This window comes from Ptychodera flava, chromosome 19, assembly GCF_041260155.1.
Source record: "Ptychodera flava strain L36383 chromosome 19, AS_Pfla_20210202, whole genome shotgun sequence".
In the NCBI taxonomy this organism is placed as follows: domain Eukaryota; kingdom Metazoa; phylum Hemichordata; class Enteropneusta; family Ptychoderidae; genus Ptychodera; species Ptychodera flava.
The window spans coordinates 28,900,828-28,919,108 of NC_091946.1; the positions used below are offsets into that span (position 1 = coordinate 28,900,828).

Sequence of the window (18,281 nt, forward strand, 5' to 3'; positions counted from 1 at the left end):
GTGATACTTTGTGCATGTCAAAACACTCCTTTAATGACAGATATTACCATCGACAATTATCTTCCTCTGGGAATCGACATGCGGGAGGATGTCGGGATACAGAAACAGCGTAGAGACGCCAAGTCTTCAAAGTAACACCGTTTATTTGTTATAAATGGATGCTACATATTGCCAGATAGTTCCTTCTCTTAAGATGTCGTCCCTTCGTCTGCTCTAATGTTCGCAAAGACATCTTCTACAGGGCTCGAAATTAGCGGTAGTCCCGCGTCCACAGACTACCAACTTTTCCCTGGGGCTACCAAAGTCCATGAAATGGTAGCCCACATGGACTACCAAAGCCAGGTACATGAAGTTCAGTCAGTAATTGGCGTGCCATATCCTGTCTCTCACTTTTGGACGAGCTAAATGCAGTCAAACCAAGCTTGGTACAGTAAGGCCAGACTATGACTTTGTTTTGCAAATTACAAAGACGACTTTGCGATGGAATTGCAACAAAGTTTCAATATCTAAACTGATGGACTTGGATGATAGGCACAGAAAATGATTGCCAATGAAGACGTATTCTCATTGCATTTTGATCAAAATGTATCAATCACAAACTCATCCCTAATACAGAAGGCCCATGGTTTTTTTTAGCACTGCTGAGAAGGTGATGGTCATTGCCATGACGACTATCAAAATTGGCATGCAACTCTGAGAATGAAACGGGTTGTCAATACAATAATAGGTCACCAAACTTTTTAGTGTCACTGTCGTCAATTATACCAGTTTCCTTTGGGTAAGAAATGTGTGCAAGTATTCACATCAAATGACTAACAGATGCACTTCATGGGCAGAATTTTGAAAAATAGTTTTTTCTTCTCTTGTTAATGAAAAAAATCCCTAAAATAAAAATTTGCATGGGCTACCAACCATTGTCACTGGGCTACCAACTTCAGAAAATGGTAGTCCATGTGGACTACCAGGGAAAAAAAGTTAATTTCGAGCCCTGTTCCATATAAAATTCAATTTGTACAATCCCTATGTACACACAAACGAAATGCAACGTCTCTCACTGATAATAACGTATTTGGTGCCAAGGTACCTACATGTATCAATGGCCAAGACCATCAAAGTCAAAGACCTCTGTAACATTCCCCTCTTTTCTACGAATTCGTCTGGCATGAATTTTCATTCGGAAATAAATGGTAAAATCAAAGCATACAACCACTAATAAAATGTAGAAAATACAAAAAGTTACATCACTCAAGAAAGTATGATAAACAGTTCAACACAATATGGTTGATATACTAAAGAAATAACGGGCGACGCGCTGACCATTAACGTTTATTTGTGGGCAAGGGCGAGAGGAAAGGCAAAAATTAATGGGCGAGGCTTGCCGAGCCCGTTAATTTGGCTTTCCTCGAGCCCTTGCCCATAAATAAACGTTAATGGTCAGAGCGGAATCTGTTATTTCCATTATATTATCAGCGAACCCAAGGAAACCGTCAAAATTTCCGAAAATTTCAGGAGCGAACGACAACTAGGCCCAGAAACTGAGCAATACGCGACGCACTGTCACGCGCGCTGTAAAAAAATTGGCAAATCTGGAGATGTTTTCAGAAAAAAGTATCTCCACTTGACCTACAAGTGCTCCACTTTATTTTGTGATTGATTATGATTTACGTTTGAGCTGTCAAGTTACGATACTTTAAGTTGTTAATCTTATTATTCATATTCACGGGCATGTAAACAAACCACTACTGTGTATTTGTGATCAGTCACGTGGTTCAGCTCGACCAATCAAAATGCGACGGGCAGGGCATGGTTATATAATTCGTTATATTTATACATACAAAGTGAGTAATATGTTTATGGGCCCTTTCTAAGTACAATTACACAGAATATTTTCATAATTTGTGCAGAACTACTAATCGACCAATCTTACAAACCCAAAGGGGAAGGGTTCTATCCCTTCATTCTGAAAAGTAAATCTTTCCTTTGTTTCATCTTTAACACTTTGTCTTACTACGTATTACAGAACCATCAATATCTCTGTTACATTTCTTTTTCATCATATCTTGTACAACTTCAGTCACACAAAATTCACCATTATTGGAGGCAGAGTGGGTTTTATCTTAGATTTCTCAATTCATAGTTTCAGAGAATGACGGCTTAAATTATTCCCGTCCTTTTCACCTCGTGTAGCTCCCGTCAGGGTTCGTATTAAATTTAAATAGTTTCAGTTAAGTCTTCTCTTCGTTTCTTTAAGTGGAAGGACTAAATCAAGATATATTCAGAAGATCAATGCGACGCTATAAATTCATATTTTCGTGAATTTGATCACATTCAGGGGCAAACGAATCGAGTCACGCCACTCACAAAGTTCATTCATACTTAGGCCGGCCTGGCGTACACAATAATCATTCATCCCAGACTAACTGGTGACCACACATTCGTGTTACCTTTATGTGTGACCAGGCCAATTAACAAATTCGGAAACAAGACAACAATGCCTTGCCTGTAATTTTCACAGGGTGCTTCCGTAAATACTCTCGCCGGGCATCATTCAAATTATTTTCATTTTCCCATGTATTATGTTTGTGTGAATAGTCCTTCCGCTTGACTAAATATTGCAATTTGCCGTTTCTATAATCGACCCTTTAAAACTTTCTCAACTTCATAAGGGACTGGTCAGTTTCTTCGGCCGGGGGGGGGGGCGGTGGATTATTTTTTGCCGATGTCAAAAAGTGGCTGACCCCCCTATTCAAAATTTGAAAACAGGGTTCGCATTAAATTTAAATAGTCTCAGTTAAGTCTTTCTCTTCGTTTCTTTAAGTGGAAGGACTAAATCACGATATATTCAGAAGATCAATGCGACGCTATAAATTCATATTTTCGTCAATTTGATCACATTCAGAGGCAAACGAATCGAGTCACGCCATAGGTAAAACAAAAGGTGGACATAAATTATATTTATATATATATATATATATATATATATATATATATATATATATATATATATATATATATATATATTATATATTTTTACATATATTTATATCTTAAATAGTCATTCCATGTTTTAATGAAATTGTTGACATGTCAGTTGTAAGATAGGAATTTCAAAGTGTCAATCTTAAAGTTTGAATACAGTATATTTTGAATGAGCTGTATTTTGAATGTGCTGTGCATGTATTTCACACTTTCTATGCTTAACCAGATGTCCTGAACTGTTGTACAGAAATGGATGTCAATCATTAATATCAAAGAGGAAAAAGCAGTGAATCAAAAACTTTGATGGGTGTTAAGACTTGCAAACCATCCAATAAATCTCCTGAGGAGCCATAGAGAGCATTTTTAGCCAAATTTGATGTGTACAGTGTTTGAGAGGACCTTTTCTTGTAACATTGAAACCATAAAAGCACAGCTAATAATGACAAAAACTGCCCTTTTTAACTTATTTTGTTCATAAAAAAGCATCTTTCTACAGAAAACCTGTGTCACAAAGGAAAATAACAATGAGAAGGAAAGATATCTTGTCATTTCTCTATCTCTAATATGTCACTGTATCAAATATATATTGTGAAATATTTGTGCATGTTGCTTTCTCATACTGAATTCTCATAGAGAGAACAGAAAAGTATCAGGAATTTGTCATCCTTTTCATATAAAATGCAGATTTCATAATGGTACACTTTCACTTAGCAAACATCAAGATATCTCTGATTTATTAAAGTATGGCGCCCGAAGGGCGCGCCGAAAAATATGAAACATCCTGATATCTCTGATATATATGCCTTGTATATTAAAGTCATGCATCTCAAGGGCATGCTAAAAAATGTCTGATATATTAAAGTAATGAGCTTGAAGAGCACGCTGAAAAATATTGAACATACAGATATCTCTGATGTATGTATGCTTGATATGTTAAAGTTGGGCATGCTGAAAAATATGACTGATTATTAAAGTTACGCGCCCAAAGGGCGCGCCGAAAAATACAACTGAATGATGAAATTTGCGGCGGACACTAGCATTTTAGGCAATGATGAGCTGTGTCAAAATTCAAAAACACACTGACCCCCTTATTGGGGATTTCAAAAACATGGTGAGCCCCCTAGCAGGAGAGGGTTGTAGGGATTTTTTTGTCATGGGCAGAAGCTAGCGGTAGAGTTTCTAGTTCTGGAAGTTGAGAGTGGGGTGAGAGGAAAATTAGTGGGCAGGAGGGGAAAGTTGATCAATAGTGGCATGGTCCATTTTCTTTTCGACTCAAATATTGGGATTTGCTTGCCATGCAAATCTGTAATCGTAGTTGCCCTTTGATTACGGGTGGACATGTTAGTAAACCCTGGCGAAATGTTTATATTGTATACCGTCATTGCATCAGGCGATTTTACAGTGGAGGTTACTTCTAAGAAATCAATGTTTATGTTTCTCTAAATTGGTTTAGCGAAGCATCTCATCAAGGGAACTGCCTCTGTGCGTTCAAGCATCTACACAAGGATCGGTCAAGTCGCCTGCAAAATATGTAGGAAGTATTGAGGGAAACAAGGAAAACGTAAGTAAAAAAAAGACAAAAAAACAAAAACACCCTCCGTCCTCAAAGAAATTGCTAAGATTTTTACTGCAGGACGGTACATTTTCTCTTTGACACAAAATATTCTGACTTGGTTTCTGTGCCCATCAGTAATCTTAGTTACCCTTTGATAACGGCTTGACTCATATGTTACCCAGGCGAACTGTTTAACTTGTAATTCGTCATGGCATTATTTAATCATACAATTGAGGTCGCTTCTAAGAAATCAGTACGTTTCTCTGCATATTTGAATACACGGAATGTGGCGTAATTTGACTGGTTGGGCGGAGTACCATATCCAGGGAACTTCCTCGGTGCGTTCAAGAGTCAAGCATCTACTTGCAGCAGGCCCGTCTGTGTATGTACTCTAAGCCATGGCATTCTGTTTTGACAGGTAAGGAAAAGCGAACAGAGTACCGTAAATATCCAGACAGGATCATTGCTGTTAAAATACAGGGATCCAAAACACAGGAAGCGATGATAAGCGATGGCAGGCATGGCGCTCGGAATTGCCTATGTTGAATACGTAGAGAATTATAATACAATGAACATTTCAAGCGCCTGCGGAGTTTGCTTGCATTGGGCCCCCGGGGGGGGGGGGGGAATCACTTCCCTTTCGCCCAATGGGGTGGATTTTTCAGCGATGTGGTCGACAATGTTGGTATACAGTTCAGTGCACCGGGTCTAAAATGAGGTATGGCAAATTTAGTTACGTCAAACAAATGGTCTTTCACCAAAAATTTTAGATGTTCCCTGTAAATATTTTCAGCAAAATTGTCGGTGTTTCTCTGCTTCAGCAAAATCATGTCTCAGCCAGGAATAACGTATTTGCATAAAGGCTTTTCTTGCACCACTTATGTTCAAGAGCTTATTTTGCTCCACACAGCTTTGTAAATTTCGACTGTATGTCTCTTTACCAGGGTTAAAGGTCATAGAGGTCTAAAATGGGGTCCAAAAATAACGAGAATTTTGGTTTACGAGGCCGCAAACCCCTATCATTTCTCCAAACAGATACGACCTCCTGGCCTGCAGAGTGAACGGGGTGTTACACAGTGACTTGTGGACAGTAAATCTCAGCGAAGCAAGTGATATGTTATAACTGATTTTGTTTGAAAAGTGAAAGTTTGAAGTGAGAAAAATTTGAGCAGGCAAAATAGAAAATAAAGGCAACCTAAAAACTGTGAGTGGAAAGAATGACAGGAAGTAAACGCGAGAGAAGACACCTTACACCATCCGTCGGAAACCACACGCCCCTCTACAGCAATAGCTCTCCTTGATTTGTGTACAGGTCCGCAGAGTGGAAATCATGCTCTGGCTTGATTATTGTGAATGTCCGTGGAGCGGAAATCATGCTATCTGACTCGCAAGAAAGACAACTTAGGCCGCGTTCAAAAATGGTGAGGGGGGGGGGGAGCTGAAGGAATTCGGGAGATCCGAAAATTCTTGGGATAGTCCAGGGGCGACTTGAAAGTTTTACTCTGCCTATAGGGGGACCTGAAAATATTTTGGTTCCCAATATTTTGATATTGTCCAATGGTTCTGGAACGGTTTTGTCGCATTTTATGACTTTAATCTCGAAAATAATCTAAAAATGTATGAATGTCATTAAATTTTCGTGAAAACGAAAAGGTGGCCTTGTAACTGGACATGAGCCGCAACTGTTAATTTTTCAAAGATTTCCATGCAGTGTATCAAATACATTTTCTTGGTGTCTCTCTACAGCATGCTGAAAAAATAATATTCAGTTTGTCAACAAAACCCGTTTGGCACGGTACACATAGGCTGTGTTTTGGCAAGCAGAGTACTGGACAGCCAAACATGCTCTAGGGAGTATAAACAAAACAAAAGTATTGTCAAAATACAAAGTTAGTGACAGTGATAGCTCTGACTCTGATATAGTTTAAGAAGAGTTTGGGTCATAGGACGACTCAATTGACAATTAAACATACATCTACTTGTACACAAGATCAGCCAGAGAGCAACACATAGAAGAACAGGAGGACTAACAGTTACATAGGATTTTTGAATTCTGGCATATGAGAACAATCAAATATTAGAGAAAAAAGATGGGGTCACCATGATTGATTTTCTAGGAATGTACGATGAAAAGTCAAAAGTTTTTCTCGAAAATCACTTAAAATCAATACATAAAACCATTCATTTGAAGGTCATGCAGTGAATGAAATTTTCCAATCGTATATCTCATCGTACAATAACACAAAAGTAAAACTTTGAACAGTAGATTATAAAGACTCTAATTTAAATGAAAAATGTGTGACTAAATGGAATCATTTATTTCTTACCGAATTTGCCATTATTACATCCTAAATTTCTGAGATTAAAACATTCATTTCATGGAATATTTTAACTTTCCAGTATTGTCAATTTTGTAAAACATTTATAAGTAGCATCTAAGTCGTATATGTCTTGTACTTTTGAAAAAATATTTTTTCGGTAGGTCACTGTGCTCACTTTTCACAATATGGTAAAATGTAGCCAGGAATTCACAATTTGCAAATTCTCTCATGATAGTCATTTTGTGTGCTCTTCAGCTGGTGCTATTGACCTAGAAAGAGTTGGATAAACTCAAGTCGGTTAGACTGATAAATCCAAAAAGTCTACTGATGCATTTAAAAAGAACTTGCCCTAGGAATATGGCTCTACAACCTGCTGATATGAGGTAGTGTCGAACATCTGCGTGCAGAACGACGCAATACATGTATGTTTTTACTCTGCGTGCATTCCCAGTAACAATGCTTTCGTAATTAGGGTGGCAGCCAACATTGGCTTTACGTTTTCATCACCATGGAACTCATTCTTAATCACAGACCCAATTAATAACCAGGACTCTATCTCTCCAAGAACTTGTAATCAAAGTACCCATTAACCTGTGGGGACTGTGTCATCAACGATGACTTGTTCCTTAAGAGATTACTGCAGTGGTTGGGGGAGGGTCAAGTATTAGAATGTCGGACAGGGGAGAGTCACATTTTAGACGGGAGGATAGGGGAGGGTCCATTTTACAGTTCAGGTGTGCATGGAAATTCCCCCTGCCCACCCCCTGTAATTAGGATATACTCTAACCGCATTGGTATACTGTGAGATTGCTCTACGTTTTAAGCCTGCCCACGTACAATTAACATTATGTATTATCTGTATAAATGACACCGAATCCCGGAAAGGGCTTTGTTTTTCTTCAAAAAAGGCAGGCTTTTTCAGACATCTTCCCAGACTTGAAGCGTCTTCGCATTCATGACAACTGATACTCTTACGTCATCATTACTTCTGTCAGATTATATTCACAGCGTTCAGCCTGCGATCTATTACTAGCGAGACAGTCTGCTGAAGTTTATTCCTTTATCTTACTCTGTCTTGATAAGTATATGTCCATAAACGTCTGGCCGAAAATATCTGGTACAGCACATTTGAATGAAAGTAATCAACTGCTGTCCAGCGATCTCAGAAATCTTTTGAAGAACAGGGGATCCCTGCTAATACTTCAGACAAATAATGAAGTTATCAATGATGTCACCTTAGGCTGCGTTCACAGAAAATGGTGAGGTGGGGGGGGGGCTGGAGGAATCGCGATTGAAATCTTATTTTTTCATATCCCCCTCAATACCCTCAAAACTTTTCAAGTTTATGTGATCAAAAATTTTCGAGTCTCTCCATATTATCATATAGGAATATATAGTCTCCCCAAATTATCATATAGGAATGCACGCAGAGTAAAAATAAACATGTATTGCATAGTTCTGCACGCAGATGTGAGACACTACCTCTTATCAGCAGGTTGTTGAGCCATATTCCTTAAATGGATTTATTTTAATCATTGGATTTATCAGTCTAAGCCGACTTGAGTTTATCCAACTCTGACCAGGTCGATGGATCCAGCTGATAAACGCACAAAATGATAATCATGAGAGAGTATGCAAATTGTGAATTCCTGGGTACATTTTGCCAAATTGTGAAAAAGTGACTACATTGACCCTACCGAAAAAATATTTTTTCAAAAGTATAAGACATATACAACTTGTATGCTACTTATAAATGTTTTACAAAATTGACAATACTGGAAGGTTAAAATATTCCATCAACCAAATAAATGTTTTAATCTCAGAAATTTTAGATGAAATAATGGCAAATTTGGTAAAAAATAAATGATTCTATGTTGTCAAATTTTTTCATTTAAAATAGAGTCTTTATAATCACTGTTCAAAGTTTTACTTTGTGTTATTGTATGATGAGATGTGAAAATTTCATTCACTGCATGAACTTCAAATGAATGGTTTTATATATTGATTTTAAGTGATTTTCGAGAAAAATTTTGACTTTTCATCGTACATTCCTATAAAATCAAGTATGGTGACCCCCATCTTTTTCTCTAATATTTGACCTGTGACCTTGAACTTGGCACATAGAACCTAACCTGGCCCTATGGTCTACAAAAAATTGTAAAGAAATTTGATTGATCAATTTTGATGCGAATAATGTCAATTTTAAAGTTAAAATCCGAGATGCCGCAAGAGAAAGTGTACACTATTGATGTGGATTGTTACCGGGAGGGTCACTGTTTGTTGCGCATGAAAATAGAGTCAGTGTCACTTTTTTCTTGCAAACACTTTTGAAGGGCCACTATTTTGAAAAACACTGGCCCTCCCTCCGTATAATTTCTATCCAGTCCCTTACTATAATAACCTAGGCCCCTGCAGTGAAGAATTTAGTAAACATGTATCGCAGGCAACCACTTCATGCATAAATAAGGCGCCGTCGACGTCCTAATAGTGACTTATCACTGTACATAAATCAATAAAGTCAATTTAAGTGAAAATGCATTTGTTTCTAGCTTAAACTGTACAACGTGAATCGTGAAAAAGCTTGCATTGTGAATCTGGAATCGTGAATCTTGAACTAGGTTTACCCGTCTTTATCGCATTCTGTGCACTGAACACTCCACTCGCCTGTGGCCTGTATGTAAGAGAGCCTTCAGTAATTACAGGTGGGGTGGGCCGGGGCAATCGGGAGGAGTGTCACTTTTTATAAACCTATCTGGGGGGAGGGTCACTTTTGACAGAAGCTGATGTTATGGCCAAAACTTTGATTGTCCATGTACTATTTCCTGAATAGGAAATCACCAACAAAATACGTCATATATAGACCGCCATGCATATAGTGACTTGACATTTCGGTGAAATTCCAAAATCAAATTTCTTGCACAACCATGGACTTGTAACCACTCTAGTCTAATCAAAAACAATAATGTGAATAATCAAGCATACATAAATGCACAGATTTATCTAATTTTGTAGTTTCATCATAGACTGCTATTCATAGTGAATCAACATTTCAGTGAAATTCCAAAATCAAATTTCTTACACAACCATAGACTTGTAACCACTCTAGTCTAATCAAGAACAATAATTTCAATAATCAAGCATACATAAATGCACAGATTTATCTAATTTTGTACTGAAAATTGTTCACAGTTTCATCATAGACCGCCATGCATAGTGAATCGACATTTCGGTGAAATTCCAAAATCAAATTTCTTACACAACCATGGACTTGTAACCACTCTAGTCTAATCAAGAACAATAATGTGAATAATCAAGCATACATAAATGCACAGATTTATCTAATTTTGTACTGAAAAAAATTATTCATAGTTTCATCATAGACCGCTATGCATAGTGAATCAACATTTCAGTGAAATTCCAAAATCAAATTTCTTACACAACCATAGACTTGTAGCGGTAAGCCACTCTAGTCTAATCAACAACATTAATATCAATAATCAAGAGTACACAAATGCAAATATTTACCTATTTTGTATTGGAAAAAACTATTCATAATTTCATCATAGACACCATGGATAGTGAACCAACTTTTTAGATGAAATTCAGAAATCAATTTTTTGTACACAAATGCACATTTTACTTCCCTATTCAAGCAAAGTACATTTAAATACATTATCAAACATATATAATATACAGATATAGCATGTTTTGTAGGGGTCAATTGTCAATAAATTGCCTGATAGACTCGATTTATTATGATTTGATATTTTTGGATGAAGCACTATATACAGTTGCACAAAATATGGTAACCCTCCCTCAAATGTATGAAATACCATATCTCTTCAAAAATTCTTGCGTGATAAATTGCGACTGTCCCTCCAAAAACACCAGCCCTCCCCTCTGTAATTTGTCCCTAACATAACAATTGAACCAATTGTTATGTAAATTAGCTGATACTGTTTTAGTTATTCCTGGGGAGAATACCGCAGTGGTTGGGGGAGGGTCAAGTTTTAGAATGTCGGACAAGGGGAGGGTCACATTTTAGACAGGAGGATAGGGGAGGGTCACATTTTACGGTACAGGTGTGCGCGAAATTCCCTCGGCCCACCCCCTGTAATTACTGAAGGCTCTCTAAATTCGTAGGAGACGGGAGGTTGAGTAAGAAGTCATAGCCGAGCACTTCCGATTACGAGAAGCTTCAGCGATAGCAGGCTTTGCTACCTGGTGCCGCTGTATTGTTGCAAAACTTAGATCACAATCAGCTACACAATCAAGGGATCGAATTTGGCTTTCATAAGCGCCACGATTCCCTATCACTGTACGCCACCAATATTTTATGTTTTGCCCCGTCCCCCGTGTGCCGATGGAACACTAGGGGCCAATGTCATCACTTTGTCGGTCTGTTTGTGTCACTCTGTGTGTTTGTTTCTGTGTCTATCTGTCTGTCTGTCAATCCTGTAGACCAAATTTGTGGAGCTCAAAACTATGTTTGCACCAAATTTGACCAGCTTATGTGTATGGTTAATGTTCGGAAATTATCTAGAATTGAGTGGAATCTTAAGGATCTTAAGCTCTTAACAAAAAATTATAAAATTATGATTTCTCATCAATTTCAAAAATTGATATTAATGAAATATGATGTCGAAATATCATATCTGTCGCAAAATGCCAGTCCTACACTTTCATATTTAATTTACGTTTCTCAGGGCTGACTGCATTCTGTTTTGAACAGTGGTGATGATATTTATACAATTCTTTCTTATTTTTAATAAAAGTCAAGACAAACCCGTTTCCGTTATTTCCATATTCGATTTTTAGGTGAGCATGGACTTGTTAAGTTCCAGAGAAAATCTCGTTGAGTACATTGTATTCTGTTTTCGTCATCACAGCCATATAACACGGGGACCATTGAAGTCTTACTTTGATTTCTTGCATTGATGTTGCCTATTGTTTTTCTAATGCAGATCCACAAGACCTTCCGTCTCCTTGACCATTTTTTTGCTGATGACTGCTACATTCGTCACCCTTGTCCTCTCCGAGAAAACTTTGACTGGTCTCTGCGGATCCTTCTCATCCCCAAACTACCCACATGAATACCCGAACAACGAGGTAGCTGTCTGGAACATCAAAGTGCCCGAAGGATATCGTGCCGCCTTGTACTTCTCAGTTTTCGATCTGGAAATGTCACGCGAATGTGAATACGACTCGGTGCAGGTCAGCTTATTAACGCATTCAATGCCGAATGTTATTTTCATCCGAAACAGAGGGCTTTTTAATCAAGTAGCTTCTCTATTTAAACGGCCAGTAGCTGCAAATTTTGATTTTTCCCATTAGTTTTGTTTTTATCGTCTACTGCAATGTCATGTTCTTCTCCCAAACGCATGTTGTGATATTCAGCATTCAGCTTTTCAACCCAGCATGTACAAGCGCAAACTGCGTTGTTACTGTTGACATTGAATTCTAGTCAGGAAATTCGAATGGAAAGAATAACTGTGCATTGTGTTGTCAAGCTGAATAGTGGATCTTTCAGAATGCTGTGGAAGTAGAACAAGGACTTTCAGTCGTCATACTACAAACAAATGGTGAAATGTCACTAAAAGTTATAGCTAGTGGCCCTTCAAGCAGCCGTGACAGATGGTCATAGTTTTTCCAACAGGCAAAGTTCCCCATATATTGCGACCACGTCCAACATGGAGGCGATATAGCCTAACTAAAACTTGACAAAGTTTGCAATTTAGGGTAGTATGCGCTTGAAAGTGAAATATTTATACTTTTGCTCAAAGTATACACAAGTTAGAGAGGAGATCATGACCTTGTAGGTATTAAGGAAAGCAGTCAGACGTGTGGAGTCGAAATCTTTATTTGAAATACCACATTCAAAATTTTAAAAAAATCAAATAAAGTAAACCGTTACCCAAAAAATCCATCCCTCCCCACCCCATCCAAACCCAGGGGACTTACTGCTGTACCCTGTGGTATCGTCTGTACCTTTCAATTGTCACAATTCCTTGCATAATAGATAAACACAATAGCAGAGGTGAAAGGTGCATGCAAAGAGTTGCTAGATTTACTCAAAAATTATTTTTTGTTACAGGTATCGGCCAATGACGAAGAACTGTATCAATTTTGTGGCGTGGAAGGCGAATGGTTTCCGCACTTCCCTGGAAGTACCGTGGTTAGATCGCCCAACAATCAAATGAGAGTGACCTTCCGCTCAGACCATTCTAATTTTGAACGAAATGTTGGATTCTATGCTCATTATAGTCAGTCAAAATAGGTTAGACCCACCAAATTGCAACAGAATTTTTTTCTTCAGAATGCATTTCAGAGAGGTACCCAGAACAAAATATTAAAAGTTTACTCGAATCCACCTTCGGGAATATGACTAATTTGCATAAATCAAATATGGCGGCCAACCATCCGACAAAATAACATAATAGGCCATATATCACCTGTTAAACAAGCTATTTCAGTGATTTCAAAGTCTGACACTAGTAGTTTGGCTCGGAGAATCATTTGGAAGTATAATGTTTTATATAGGCACTTCTTTAATTTGCATAATTCCAATATGGCGGCCAACATTCCTATAAAAGACATTTTTGGTCATATACCACGTATTAAACAAGCTATTTCATTGATTTTAAAGTTAAAAGTATATTCTTTGGCATGGACAACGAGTTTCGAGATGCAATGATTTGCATTGGCACTTTGTTAATTTGCATAAATCCAATATGGTGGCCAACAATCCTACAAAGGACACTGTCGGTCGTATACCACGCATTAAACAAGCTATTGCTGTGACTTTAAAGTTTGAATATTTTTGTTGGGTATGAACACTTTTAGTTGTTCATTTTTACAAAGGCCCTTTGATAATTTGCATAAATCAAATATGTCTGCCATATTAATGCCCCAATGCTTAATAGTTTCCAATTAATAAGGGTTTGGTATAGTTTTTAGCTCTAGGTATCTATCAGAAGAAACTGTTAGGTCCTTGGACATTTATTTTTACAATTTTGATTTTTCTATATATGACGTTAATGGTTGTTAGTCTTCTGAATAATATAGTCTCTTTCTGAATATAACATTGGATTCATCTGTGTACGGCATTTTTGTAATTTGTATGGGTGTTTGTAACGGTGTCAAAACATGTAATCTGTAATGTTTACTATTAAAAAAAGACGCGTTCAAAATCTTTAGTTTTTAATTTAGACTGAACCCCCTTCTTATGGATGGGTGCATCTTTATAAGATCCCCAGATGATAGGCAAGAAGTCATCACACATAACAGCAAAAATACAATGAACACAACAAAGCTAAAAAACAGAAAAATGATATGAACAAAATAAAAAAATGCCATAATACACACAAATTAAAACTTGACACAATTGCAAACAATGTCAGATTCATAAAAAAAATTATGAACGCACAAACTAACAAAAGTTGAAAACTGCATGTTTTAGCAAAGGCTTACAATTAATCCAAACACAGAATCCAACTATTACACAAAACAAACAAGTACATCTTGAGTCCCTTTTCCAAGTGTCATTTTTCCAGATGTACATGTTTGTATCTTGTAACAGTTGGATTATGTTTTGCTGATAAGTTGTTTGAATTATTTTAAGCCTTTGCTAAGCATGCAGTTTTCAATTTTTGTGAGTTTTTGTGTCGATCGAGTTTTTAAGAGTCTAACTTTGTTTGCAACAGCGCTAAGTTTTAATTTGTCTGTACTGTGGCATTTGTTATTTTTGATCACATTATTTTTTTGTTTCTATGTTTTTATTATCTTTGTTGTGTTTATTGTATTTTTGCTGTTATATGTGATGACTTCTGCCTATCATCTAGGGGGATTTACAAAAGATGCACTCGTTCATATTAAAGGAGGGGTTCAGTCTAAATTAAAAACTAAAGATTTTGTACACGACTTTTTTAAAACAGTAAACATTAAAGATTTCATGTTTTGACACTGTAGAGTATAACACATCTATAAAAATCACAAATAATGCCGTACACAGTTGAATCCAATGTTATATTCAGAAAGAGATTATTATTAGACAACTAATAATCATTAAAGGTTGTCATATATAGAAAAATCACAAAATAATTAAAATTGCATGACTTTCTTACATCTCAATAGTCAACGCACATCAATATATACGTACTTTAATCCGTTCGGAAGTCATATATGTAATTCTAAAAATTTACTTTATCATTCTTTTCAAAATACAATACATCACAGACATCTATTAAAATAAACTTTTATTTTTAAATGGATCGTTATTATAAGTAAATTTATAGTATATTTTCAACATTTTAAAAAATAAATGTTCAAGGACATAAGGTGGAGCTACACGTTGCCAACACAGTTTTTTCAAAGGAATATTTCTCATCTAAGATGACAAGGAAATCCATAGAAACTATTTTGTGAAATGCAATATTTCACTAGAAACAAGAGCATATGTAGAAAAAAAACGACAATTTTATTTTTCATTATCTATCCTCATTCTAAAATGGCATGAGCTGAAAGACTGACACTCAAAAATGTGCTTAAAATCATGATTAGCAAAACAAAAATGTCTCTCATTCAAAATGTAAGAATTTTATTGCAAAAACAAAATAGCTGTTTTGTTATTTAACATTTAAAGAACATAATGTTAAAATTTAAGAAAATTTGACCCAGCCAGACTGGAGTTAAATTCTTTGGAAATCTTGAAATTTGGATAAAAGGGAAGCAGGAAATCGGGTGATTTTCATACATTTGCATACATTAACACTTCTATATCATGCAACTTACGACTGCTTGCCATACTAAAAGGTGAACCTAACCAATTTTTAATCTTTGGTTAACAAATTAATCAAAATTGGATGAATATTTGCAAAAAATTATTTTCAGCAAAATACGCTGTGTTGGGTGCAGTGCCCTCTTAACAATTTCTTCTTGATATTCCTAGTGCTTAAAGCTCTACCAGAACCTTTATATTTTAGAAGCTATTTGGACATTAATTTGGCGGCCATATTTAATTTATGAAAATTATCAAAGTGTCTTTTAAAAACATTGAACTGCCAAAGGTGTTTCTTCATGCTAAGAACTATATTGAAACTTCAAAATGGCTGAAATGGATTGTTTAATACATGATATATGACAGAAAATGTCTTTTGCAGGTATATTGGCCGCCCTATTGGATTTATGCAAATTAACAAAGTGCCAACGCAAATCATCGCACCTCAAAAATCATTTGTCCATGCAAAAGAAATATACTTTTAACTTTGAAATCACAGAAATAGCTTGTTTAACCCTTTGACTGCTGTAATTTTTTACACCAAAATTTTAATGCAATATTTTACCAATTTCTGTGAACATTTCTGTACGTTTTTTTTCATAACTTTTGACCAAAAGATATCTTTTTTCATCAGCTACAGTTTTTTATCAAAATGTTGGCAAAAAACAGAAAAATTGACTGTGGTACATTTTATAAAGTTGACAAAAATAGACTTTGGTGCCCAAAGGGTTAATACGTGGTATATGGCAGAAAATGTCTTTTGTAGGTATGTTGGCCACCATATTGGATTTATGCAAATTGACGAAGTACCTATGCAAATCATTGCATCTAGAAAACTGTTTGTCCTTGCCAAAGAAATATACTTTTAACTTTAAAATCACAGAAATAGCTTGTTTAACCCTTTGACTGCTGTAACATTTTACACCAAAATTTTAATGCAATATTTTACCAATTTCTGTGAACCTTTCTGTACTTTTTTCATAATTTTGGACCAAATGATATCTTTTTTCATCAACTACAGTTTTTTATCAAAATGTTGGCAAAAAGCAGAAAAATTGACTGTGGTACATTTTATAAAGTTGACAAAAACAGACTTTGGCGCTCAAAGGGTTAATACGTGGTATATGACAGAAAATGTCTTTTGTAGGTATGTTGGCCACCATATTTGATTTATGCAAATTAACGAAGTACCTATGCAAATCATTGCATCTCGAAAATCGTTTGTCCATGCCAAAGAAATATACTTTTAACTTTAAAATCACTGAAATAGCTTGTTTAATACGTGGTATATGACCGAAAATGTCTTTTGTAGGAATGTTGGCCGCCATATTGGAATTATGCAAATTAATGAAGTGCCTATATAAAACATTATACCTACAAAATGATTCCCCGAGCAAAATAACTAATGTCAGACTTCGAAATCACTGATTTTGTTTAACATGTGATATATGGCCTATTATGTTATTTTGTCGGATAGCTGGCAGCCATATTTGATTTATGCAAATTAGACATATTTCCCAAGGTGGATTCGAGTAAACTTTTGATATGTTGTTCTGGTACCTCTCTGAAATGCATTCTGAAGAAAAAAATTCTGTTGCAATTTGTGGTGGGTAGGTGCCAAAATCTCGTAGATTGACTGCTCATGACTATTCTGAAGGTGACCTTAGAATGCATTTGATATAACGATTGTATACAATGTGATATGAAATATTATATCATACCACTATATTGATGGCGGAAATGCTGCGATCTGATTGGTCGAGACGCGATAACAACCATGGTACATTGGCGATATACCATGGCAGGCATGCGCGCGAGCTCTCAGCTTGAGTAAAAGTCCGTTTTTGACGTTCCACGCCAGAATTTCAATATACTGTTATGATATAATAGCAATAAATCACACCCAGCGACGGTATACCACTCGATTTTGACCAGTTCACTTCATATATGCACTCACTATCGCTCGTGCATATATGTCGTGAACTGGTCAAAATCTCGTATATCATATACCTACATTCACGTGCCTGTATAAAGCTATGGGGGGGGAAGCGCTCTCACTTCCGTGCATTTTTAACGTATCACCCCCTGGCCCGGTGCCAAAATATGGGCAATCGCGTGCATTTTTGAACTACCTCGATTCTGGTTGCTATGCGCGTTGCTATCCGCAAACGTTCCATTCGTACGTACACGCAGCCAGCGCGAGATTAGGAAAACGTTTGCTCGCTCAGTTCGTAGCTGCGCGTGGCGACAGTGGAGCCGCGACGGAGACATTGGCTTATATTTCTAAATTCTAGTGAAATCCTGTGTATACTAAGTGCGTGCCTGTTCAGTATAAATTACAATAAAATGACATTACGCTTTTGTCCCTCTTACACCTGGATTTCAGCCTGGATTTGTCACTTACTAGTACGCACGGTTCTTTGCGCGTTTTTAGAATTCTGCAGGCAAGCGGCCATCGTATTTATGAAAAATTGACACAAATGGCGAAGAATTTTTGATATCGCACGCACTTTTATCGCCTAAACAATGTTGAATATTATGTAAACTACATATTTATCATTCCATAAGGTATATGATAAAACCTTTACGGCCCTGATACGGCTTTTGCGGCCCTTGGTCGTATGGCGTACGGGCCCTCGCACGCTCTGGC

At 36.7% G+C, this 18,281-nt stretch overlaps 1 protein-coding gene across 1 annotated transcript; it reads left to right on the forward strand.

The window, feature by feature from the left end:
- The first annotated feature begins 4,816 nt into the window (after positions 1 to 4,816).
- Positions 4,817 to 13,132, forward strand: LOC139118742 (mannan-binding lectin serine protease 1-like). Its single transcript, XM_070682166.1, has 3 exons — positions 4,817 to 4,952; positions 11,820 to 12,069; positions 12,950 to 13,132. The coding sequence occupies exons 1-3, from the start codon at positions 4,933 to 4,935 to the stop codon at positions 13,130 to 13,132; spliced, it is 453 nt and encodes a 150-aa protein (XP_070538267.1). The 5' UTR covers positions 4,817 to 4,932.
- Positions 13,133 to 18,281: the final 5,149 nt, after the last annotated feature.

Bases quoted from the DNA above. Each gene is read 5' to 3' on its own strand.
- LOC139118742 (XM_070682166.1), top strand. From the start codon at position 4,933: ATGGCATTCTGTTTTGACAG. The intron at 4,953-11,819 runs GTAAGGAAAAGC...TTTCTAATGCAG, and splicing joins ATGGCATTCTGTTTTGACAG to ATCCACAAGACCTTCCGTCT. The intron at 12,070-12,949 runs GTCAGCTTATTA...TTTTTGTTACAG, and splicing joins GTGAATACGACTCGGTGCAG to GTATCGGCCAATGACGAAGA.